The following is a 10,927-nucleotide window of genomic DNA, read 5'->3' as shown; positions in this document are numbered from 1 at the left end:
GACTTAAACACAGGAGAGAGGTCAAAGTTGAAGGAAATAAATTCAGGAGTCACAAATTACTGAGGTTATAGAGGAGGTCATACAATCAAGGAGCCATAGTCACTAAAATATTAAGATGGTGAAAGAAAAAGTGATATGAATATAAAATTGTATCAGAGACATCTAGCTGGTGCAATGGATTAAGTACTGGATCTGGAGTCAGAAAGACTCATCTTCTTCAGTTTGAATGTGGTGTCACTTACTAGCTATGTGACTTGGGCAAGTCACTTTAACCCTATTTGCCTCAGTTTCCTCATCTGTAAAATGAGCTGAGGAAGGAAATAGCAAACTACACCAGTATCTTCATGCCTCATATGGGCTCACAAAGAGTCATACATAACGGAAAATAACTGAACACAGAAATGCATTACTTTGAAGACTCTAGGAGGTTTGTGCTAGTGATTAAGCAATTTTTCTAAGAGAATTTTAATACAGCTAATCTAACAAATCTTAGACTCGAACTCTAGTGATAACAGGTAGTTATCAATGCCTTCATTTTACAGATGTGGAGACCTGAAGCTCAAAAAGATGAAGTGATATGCCCTAGTGCCACACACACAATTAATGGGAGATCTAGAATTAGAATCTAGGTCTCCTAATTCCTTGTCCAGTGGTTTTTTCACTATGTTATATAAAAGCAAGTACTCTGGCCACATTCTCCCAGAGCAAAACCAGCCATATTTCTCTAAGGGGATCCCTGAAGTATTGGGGTGTGTCCTCTTCTAATGCCATCATCTTGAGTGGGTATTCCAGTGCCATCCTTCCTGCTGTGTCAGTTCCACTTCTAATTAACCAATTAACAATTCACTTTTGCAAAGGGACATTTACTTTGAAGATATAGCAAGGACAGAAGTACAAATATTCACTGCCTACCTACACTTTATGGGCACACTCTCCCTCTATCACCTATGTCTCTAGGGAGAGTAGATTCAGACAATGCAGTTGCTATATAACACTGATTTCACCAAATTTATATCCAAATACAGTATCCATTGCTGGATGAACTGCTGTCTCAGCTGAGTATGGAAGGTCTCCCTAGAGACCTTCCTGAGGACCTCAAAGTTGGACTGACTGGCTGCAAACCCCAGTACAGACTTAATTTTGGGGACTCTTGGTAATTTGCTCCCCCAACCTTTCAAAACTTAGAAGGTTGTAGCCTCCAGTCCCCTTCTCCTAAAACAAAAGAACACACATTGAAGCAAAGAACTGAGGCCTATATTCAGGGGCCACTTATCTCTTCCCTTACCAGATCTTGTCAGGCCTGAAGAAGACAGCTGAAGACAAAGGTCAAGGTCGACTAATGCTGTTTGAATATAGCCCCCCCCCACCTTTCAAGCTACCCGAGCTAGCCAACATAGAGGCAAATTCACCGTGAATTTGACATACTGGAATCAGAGACTTCCTATAAATGCTTACAAGTCCACGAGGGAACTGCATTAACCAAGTACTCTGCACATGCTCCTAAAGTCTGGGCTCATTGGCCATTACATTTGCCATGTGTTCTCTGCTTCATGCTGGCTCCAGGTGAGAGGAGACTGGACCCTTGTTAAAACATTCTGTGAGGTCATCTATGTATGTGAATGACAGAAGGGGAAAATAGATTTTTAGGCGATTCATTTAATTTATAGTCACTATTGTGACCATTTAATCAACTGACAAGCATTTATTAAATGCCTATCATGCATTAGGTGTGATATAGGTACTGTGATATATCAATCAACATTTATTAAGCATCTACTATGTTTCAGGCACTGTCCTAAGCACTAGGGATACAAAGAAGCAAGATAGGCCCTGCCCTTAAGGAGTTTAAAATCTTATGATGATATATGATATATTGTATATTATATATTATTATATACTGCTAATAGCTATGAAATCAAATATATACAAAACAAACTACATATAGGATTAGTAGGAAGTAATTAACAGAGGTAAGGTAGGAAATTAAGAGGTATTAGAGAAGGCTTCCAGTAAAGAGATTTTACATAAACTGTGTTAGGCACTGGGAATACAAAGACAAGAATCAAACAATCTCTGCCTTCAAGGAACTTTTTATTTTATCATATTACTTAGGTTAATCTATCCATTTATTGCTAGACTGGGTGAGAAGGTTAAAAAATGCAAGACAGTTCCTAACTTGAAGGATCTTAAAGATACACAAATCACTACAGTAGAAGGCAGTGAATATTATAGGACCACTAGAACATCAATTTCAGTTTCTGGTCAAATAACAAACTCTTACCTGTTGTACCTTCTAGCTAGCAATGACTGGCTACTACCAGTTGTGAGAAAGGGACACAAAGGCATAAATATGGTGGTCTATTTCTGTCCCAAGTGTAGTGAAAATTAGCTAGGGCTTACTTATAAATTAGAAGCTTTAGCACCAGTTTGGGGCATTAAGCATTTATTAAAGTATATTAGATATTAGTAAAGAGAGAACACAAGCCTCTGAAAGATAGGAAAACCTAGCTAGTATCTAAGGGAGAGAGAAGAGAAAAAGCCCCCTTCACCTATGAGTCTCAGGCTCCCCAAAAAGGAAGTTCCTGTGCCTGTGAGAGCAGAAGCTCCCTGTGGGTCTGGAAGACAGGCAGTCCCTACACACTGTTCCAAGCTAATTGGCTGGTAGCATTCAAGTCCATTGATTGACATGACTTGCAGGTGGTCCATGAATAGAACGTGCTGAGGTCAGAGTTCAGATCCTCTGGCATCCTGATGCTGGGCTGACCTTAAAAAAGGTCAGCCAGGCTCTCTCAGCAGGGGGGCCCTGGAAGTCCCCAAACCCCTATTATTAATAATTTTCTCACAACTACTCAGGTACTAAGGACATATCCAGTCAAAAACTTTCATCCATAAGCACTACTGAGAAATTGGCATACTGTTAGCATGTTTTGGGGATGCCAGAGAAATGATGGAAACAAAAACTGAATACTAACTCTAAAAAGGACAGGAGGAAAAAGGAGACATTTCTGCCTTCTGGAAATCTCAATAGCAGAGAGCTGTCTCAAGGGAGGCTATCCCAAACTAGAAGCAATAACAGAAGTTATGGATCGAGTCCCTAGTGATAATGGGTTGGGCAATAAGTACATAACTCTTTTGTTGGAGGGCACTCTGAAGGACAAAGTGACTAAAGATGTCCTCATTCATGTTGGCCAGAGGGTTGGGAGGGATTAATCTTAAAGTCAACAGCATTTATTGAACATCTGAGCCTTTCTGCCTTTGTTCTTACCAATGGCTCTCCCTAGAATAATGCCCTGTCTTTGCTTTTTGAAATCCTACCTAGCTCAAATGCCACCACTGCTGTGATGTCTCCTTGATCCAGGCTCCCAACCCTCAAGCTGAAAATGAACTCTCCCTCCTTCCTTTTAACTTTCACAGTACTTCGCTCATGGCTCCCTTATGAAACATTATGTACTTACTACCTTAAGTTGTAGTTATTTGTGGCAAGCTCATTGAGGATAGGTATTTGTGCTGCCCAATCCACCTAGCAATCACATACTGAATTAATCCATCTTTTGAACTGTATTATGCTGTGACGGGGAAGTTACAAAAAGTCTTATGCTTCATTGTATATTTTACAATTTAATACTCTCTGAGTAAGAATGTCAAAACAAAACAAACCCAAAACCATTACTTACTATGTTCTAGCTTTTCTGTGTTCCTATTGCAAAGCTCAGAGGTCATTATCAGCCTGTTATCACTGAACTCTCTTCTCATAAAGAGGTATAAATGTCTTTTTTCCCCCCAGGGTCCAGCAGAGAAGGGATTAGTGTGTAAGACATGAGCTTAAAAAAATCAATAAGTTAAGGAAGGCCATCAAATGTATTCTCTGCTTCCACAGAAGATAACAGTCAAACCAAACCATTACAGACAGGTAATACCACTGTGGTACTGGTAGCCTTCCAATGGGGTGGGAGTGAGAAGATGAGAGAGAGAGAGAGAGAGAGAGAGAGAGAGAGAGAGAGAGAGAATGAATGAGAACCTCACTGGCAATCTGTTCTGGCCCCTTATAATCCTTGTATGTAGTTTAATTTGGGGGATATGACCTACATTCTTCTTCCCTGTACAGTTGAAAAATTCCTTTCACTATTGTTCAATTGCCAGGGAAAATTCCATTGCATGATTCTAAATGCTGCATTTCTGGGTAAAAAGATTAAAAACAAATATACATCCTAGTGCCCTCTTTCCCAGAGGAACACAGAACTGGGGGAAGGCAGCCAAGTCAGTTATCTGGGGATTGAGAAGTCCATCAGAAGCTACAGAAGTGACACAAGATGGCGTTCCTTTCATTCAATTTTACTAAATTAGGAAGGCTAAAAGAACAGCCAATATCACAGCTTTTCCTCTCTTACGGGCCATTTTGTCACTGGTTTCTGAAGAAACTAGGTGAAAATCCCCAGTGAATCTCTGCTCTGAGGAGTTTTTGTACTTTTTTTTTTTTTAATGGGAACATTACTTGCCTTTCTCTTCTCATTTCTTAAGGGGGGAGTTACTTGAAAATTGGAAGGCTACCAGAATGGCAAGAACTGAGTAGTGGTAAAGATGAAATAAAAACATTTTTTTTTTAATTTTGTGGCTTAATAAGCAGTTTCTAAACTAGACATTTGGCATTCAATGAGAAAATTGTTTTTACAAGAACTCAGCCTGGGCACAGTGGTATAGAAACAAAACAAAACAAAACAAACAAAAACCCTACTTCTTCCCTACCTTTTCAATCTTCTTAAACCTTATATCCCTTCTTTAACCAAGTACTCTTCATTTCAGTGACTGGCCTCCTTGCAGTTCCCAAACAAGACACTTCATCTCTTCCTTCAAATTTCTTCCTCCATCTCTTCCTTGGCTTTCTTCAAATTCCGGCTAAAATCCCACTTTCTATAGGAATTCTTTCCTAATCCCTCTTCTTTTTTTTTTTTTTTTTTTTTTTTGGTGAGGCAATGGGGGTTAAATGGCTTGCCCAGGGTCACACAGCTAGTAAGTGTGAAGTGTCTGAGGCCTGATTTGAACTCAGGTCCTCCTGACTCTAGGGCTGGTGCTCTATCCACTGTGCCACCTAGCTGCCCCTCTTAATTCTAGTGCCTTCCTTCTGTATATTATTTCCTATTTATCCTGTATATAGTTGTTTGCATGTTGTCTTTCTCATTCGATTGTGAGCTCCTTGAGAGTAGGTACTGTCTTTTGCCTTTCTTTGTGTTCCCAGTACTTAGCCTAATGCCTGTTACATAGAAGGCTCTTAATAAATGCTTATTGACTGACTAACTGATTAATTCCAGCTACCTAGGAGGCTGAGGCTAATAGATCTCTTGAACTCAGGAGTTCTGAATTGCAGTGAGCTATGATGATGGGGTGGTCACACTAAGTTCAGAATTAATGTGGTGAGCCCCAAAGAGTGAGGGACAACCAGGTTGCCTAAGAAGGGGGAAACCAGCCAAGACAGGAAAGGAAGCAAAAAGGTCAAATCTCTCTTGCCAATTGGAATGGATTCAGATCCCTGAGTAGACCTGCTTGAGTGAAACAAGAAAGAAAGGAAGAAATAGGGATGGAAGGAAGGAAGGAAGGAAGGAAGGAAGGAAGGAAGGAAGGAAGGAAGGAAGGAAGGAAGGAGGTTATTCTAGTTTTCAGGGAGCCCAGTATTTGGTAAAGGTTAGCACTTTCTCTTTTTTTAAAAAAATTCATTTTATTTAGAATTTCCCCCAAGTTATATGTAAAAAATAAAAAACAATTTTTTTCACATTGATTTTTAAAAACTTTGTGTTGTAAGTTTTCTTCCTCCCTCCCTCCTCAACTCTCCCTATGAAATCAGGCAATTCAATATAAGTCATACATGTGCAGTTATGCAAAACATCTTCACATTAGTCATGTTGTGAAAGAAAATAGACAAAATAACTTTAGAAGGAGCTAACAAATACTTCAATCTGTATTCAGATAACATTAGTTCTTCCTTTGTTGATGGTGTGCATTTTTCACATGACCTTCTGATGTCATCCTGCTCATTTCTTTCAGTTACTATTGCTAACTGTATTACCCTCTATCTTATTCCCTCCCCTTGATATTTACTCTATTTCCTATCTTCCTTCACTCTATCCCTCCTCGAAAGTGTTTTGCTTTTTACTGCTCCCTCCCCCAATCTTCCCTCCCTTCCTTTGCCTCCTTCCCCCCACCCTTATCTCCTTCCCTTCCCACTTTCCCACAGGGTAAAATATATTACTACACCCACTTGTGTTTGTATGTTCTTCCCTCTTTGAGCCAATTCTGATGAGAATAAAGATCACTCACTCCCTCACTCCTTACCCATCTTCCCCTCCACTCCATAAGCTTTTTCTTGTTTCTTTTATGTGAGCTACTTTTCCCCAGTCCACCTCTCCCTTTCCTTTTCTTCCAGTGCATTCTTCTTGCCCTTTAATTTTATTTTAAAGATGTCATCATGGGTCAGCTAGGTGACACAGTGGACAAAGCACTAGCCCTGGACCCAGGAGGCCCTAATCCCAAATCTGGCCCCAGACAGAAGCCACCCCACCCTGCCTGCCCCACAAAAAACAAAGATAAACAGAAAATGCATGCTTGACAGTTATCATCCCTTCATATTCAATTCACACCTGCCCTCTAAGTATATTCCTTTCAGCTGCTCTAATACTGAGAAAGTTCTTATGAGTTAGAAGTATCATCTTCCCATGTAGGAATGTAAACAGTTTAATCTTTTAATATCCCTCATGATTTCCTTTTCCTGTTACTTTTTTATGCTTCTCTATGGTCTTGTATTTGAAAGTCATATTTTCTATTCAGTTCATGTCTTTTCATCACAAATGCCTGAAAGTCTTTTTTCATTAAAATCCCATTTTTTCCCATGAAAGATTATACACAGTTTTGCTGGGTAAGTGTTTTTTGGTTGTAGTCCCAGTTCCTTTGCCCTCTGGAATATCATATTCCAGGCCCTCCAGTCCTTTAATGTAGATGCTCCTAGATCTTATTTTATCATTACTGTATGTATTCCTTTTTTTTTTTTCAGGCACAAGGACCCTGCCCCCGCAGTGGGGGGCAGGGGCATTTATTGTCCACAGGGGTGGGGATCAGCGGTTGGACTTGGCCACTCGCTCCAGCTCGTCCTTCTTCTTGATGGCGTAGGAGTTTGAAGAGCCCTTGGCAGCATTGATGAGCTCATCAGCCAGACACTCAGCGATGGTCTTGATGTTGCGGAATGCGGCCTCTCGAGCCCCAGTGCACAGGAGCCAGATGGCCTGGTTGACCCGCCGCAGGGGGGACACATCCACTGCCTGGAGCCTCATGGTCCCTGCCCGCCCGATCCTGGTGGAATCCTCACGAGGATCACTGTTGATGATGGCATTCACGAGAGCCTGCAGTGGGTTCTCGCTGGTGAGCAGGTGGATGATCTCGAAGGCGTGCTTGACGATGCGCATGGTCATGAGCTTCTTGCCGTTGTTGCGGCTGTGCATCATCATGGAGTTGGCGAGGCGCTCCACGATGGGGCACTGCGCCTTGCAGAAGCGCTTGGTGGCGAAGCGGCTGGCGCTGTACGGCAGGTACTTGGTGTACTTCTCCTTGACGGCGGATGTAGTCCTGTAGGGAGATGTCATTAATCTGCACGTTGTCCGTGCTCCACTTGCCAAAGAGCTTGATGTCCGGGGTTTCAGCCACAGCCGGCGCCGCTGTCTCCCACTCGGTCATGTCAGTTCGGTCGTCGCTCGGCCCTCGGGGCACGGGGAAAAAGGGTGTCCGGATGCACGCAGTCGCGGCTGCGTTCCCCTGTATTCCTTTTTTCTAGCTGCTTGCAATATTTTCTCCTTGACCTGGGATCTCTGGAATTTGGTTATAATATTCCTGGAATTTTTCCTTTTGGATTCTCTTTCAGGAGGTGATAGATGGATTCTTTCAATTTCTATTTTACCTTCTGCTTCTAGAATATCAGGGCAATTTTCCCTGATGATTTCTTGGAAGATGATACCTAAGCTCTTATTTTGATCATGGTTTTCAGGTAGTCTAATGATTTTCAAATTATCTCTCCTGGATCTATTTTCCAGGTCAGCTATTTTTCAAAGGAGATATTTCATATTGCCCTTTATTTTTTTATTTCATTTGGAGTCCAAATGTCTTGGTTTCTCATAAAGTCACTAGCTTTCATTTGTTCAATCCTAATTCTTAGGCAATGATTTTCTTCGGAGAGGTTTTGTATCTCCTTTTCCATTTGGCTTTTCAAACTGTTGACATTTTTCTCATGACTCTCATGTACCTCTCATTTATCTTTCCATTCTTCCCTTAACCTTTCTAAATCTTCCTTCTATCTCTCCTACTTTCTCTTCAAAGTCCCTTTTGAGCACTTCCATGGCTTGAGACCAAATCATATTTTTCTTGGAAGCTTTGGATGTTGGAGCTTTGACTTTGTTATTATCTTCTTCTGAGGGTGTATTCTGGTCTACCTTTCCCCCCAAAAAGCTTTCTACTACTTTCTTTGCCTACTCATCTTGACCCAGAAGCAGCTGTCTGATTGAAATCTGATTCTCTGTGGTCAAAAGCTTGGCATGTCTTTGCCCCTCCCCCATTGGGCTGACACCACTTGAGTCAGCCCACTGGTTCAGGCCCTGGGCGCTTTGCCCCAACTCCAGCAGAGACTGCAGCCACATCACCCCGGCCAACTGCTGAACCCCCTCACTGATCTGCAAGCTGAACCTCAAAAGCCACTTTCTCTTTTAAACTACTTATCCTCCTTCTGATTCTTTCCTCAGGAACTTTTATTTTCATTTTTTCCTCTTGATTAATTTCTTCTAGGTATTTACCTAGTCCTTGTGAAAAATACATTTTCCCCCCTTTGAGTTGTTATAGAGTTATTTATTCTTTTGGGAGATCTCTAGATATACAATAATTTTTATACTGGTCAATGTTTTCTTTGATCCTGACCCAGGGATTTGTGAATGTGGGGCCAGGCTCCATCCTTAGATGTCTTTTCGGGTAGGATAGTTGGCCTTGCTTAGTCTCATCTTAGGTTCTTACACTTATCACTACCTTCCCTATTTGTCCCAGTATTCTTTCCTTTCCCCCTCTTAATTGCCCTCTTAAACTAACCCCACATAACAAACATTAATTTTACAGATGACCCAAAAAAAGGAAAAAGACCAAAAAAATCAGCATAACTGATCAACCCACTGAAAAAATCTGAAAATATATGCAATGTGCAACACCTGTGGACCTCTCACCTCTGCAAAGGAGTAGGTTGGGAGTGTCTTTTCATATCTCATCTTTTGATCCATGCTTCCTCTTTATAATTTTACAACATTCACTTTCGATTTTGTGTATGTGGTTGTTTTTTCCATTTACATTGTTGTAATTATTACGTATATCATCTTTTTAACTCTGCTTATTTCATTCTTCAATAGCTCATGAAGCTTTTACTGTTTCCACCAACCATGTGATCCCTTCCTCCCTTACTACCCTCTACTTAATCACTTTGTATTTATTTGTATTAATTTCATATTTGAAGCATATATATGTTTATGCCTTTTCTGTGTACACTTCAGGATGGAGGGATTATTTCATTTTTACTTGCATCCCCAGTACCTAGCCCACTGCTTGAAAATAGTAGGCTTTTAATAAATAATACATGCTGATTGATTTATTGTTGAATAAATGCTTGTTAACTGACTGACTCCTAGGTTCTCATCCCATGTGTATCTACAAAATAAATATTCCTTTTGAAGGATGCTCCAATTGGGCTTCTTTCCTAGGGTGGAAAAAGTTGACTACATTATGTGTTTTCTCCCATCTTCTATTCTCCTATAGCCCTTATATAAAACAAAATAAATATATTAGCAATGTGTCATTCTGCCCTCACCCCTGACTTTTCCTCATATTTTTTTCTCTTTTTTGATCATGTTGACTTCTTTCTATAATGTCTACTTATACAGGTGAAACTTTCTTGACCCTCATATTAATATTAAACCTACTGGTAACAAATCTATGCACTGTGCTAAATTTGGCGCTCGAAACTGTTTTTCTTTTAAGTAGATTAAGCATCTTTCTCCCTCCCTTCAATTCTGTTAATGGTATTAATCTATGCAGAAGGCCTATTCTTCCTTCCTAGAGGGTACAAAGGTGAATATTAGCCCAGCCTGTGTTGAATTATCACAAATTCCAAATTAGTAGGGCTCAAATTAATAAATCATACTGTATCTTAAAAACTTGCTCATCCAGCCTACATGAATACAAACTCATTATTATCAAGGGTACTTTTCTTCTGGAACCAAACTAGAAAAATTTTAGCAGGCCAAATGGGAGCTATAGATGGATTATTACAACATGTGAAATTTAAATTAGTTTTGGAGAAGGATGCATCGCAGGGCTCCTAACATTATTAGCTGGTCAATGATCTGTGGCATCCCAGCAAGTTAATTCAATGCTGCTGATGACAGAGACTCCCTCCTTTAACTAGTGTAAATGTAAATAATATACTAAACATAATTATACAGGAAGGCTGTTGCACAATAAAATAGTTACCAAAATTTGGGGTCATTCCCAATATAACTGAATGACTCCAATTTTTACATTTCTGTATTAATGGCTCTCTAGAATTTTATTCATTTCAGAGCTCTTCCTTAAAATCCTATACTGATTTTTTTCTTGTTTCAGAATTTAAATCTTTATATTTTTGAAATATAATTCATAAGACTCAAAATGTCTTCAACTATCATAGTTGTTTCTTTCTCCTGTGAATAGCCACGCAAATTTAGCCGGAGTCAGAAATAAGCAAAATCAAGCTACAGGTAAGCATATATCAAAGTATACATTCTAATAAAAAATTAAAACATGACCCACAGCAATCATTCTGTATTTCTACAGGTTGATAATGTTTCCTGCAACTTTAATTCACCATCACTTTGATGTCAAA

At 40.0% G+C, this 10,927-nt stretch overlaps 1 protein-coding gene across 1 annotated transcript; it reads right to left on the bottom strand.

Moving 5' to 3' along the window:
- Positions 1-7,024: 7,024 nt before the first annotated feature.
- On the bottom strand, positions 7,025-7,788 carry LOC122754327 (40S ribosomal protein S5-like). Its single transcript, XM_044002645.1, is given in 2 exon segments — positions 7,025-7,598; positions 7,600-7,788. Coding segments are annotated over 2 exon segments (615 nt in total). The 5' UTR covers positions 7,717-7,788; the 3' UTR covers positions 7,025-7,100.
- Positions 7,789-10,927: the final 3,139 nt, after the last annotated feature.

Source organism: Dromiciops gliroides, chromosome 4 (assembly GCF_019393635.1).
Source record: "Dromiciops gliroides isolate mDroGli1 chromosome 4, mDroGli1.pri, whole genome shotgun sequence".
Taxonomy (NCBI): domain Eukaryota; kingdom Metazoa; phylum Chordata; class Mammalia; order Microbiotheria; family Microbiotheriidae; genus Dromiciops; species Dromiciops gliroides.
This window is presented reverse-complemented; position numbering and strand designations above follow the sequence as displayed.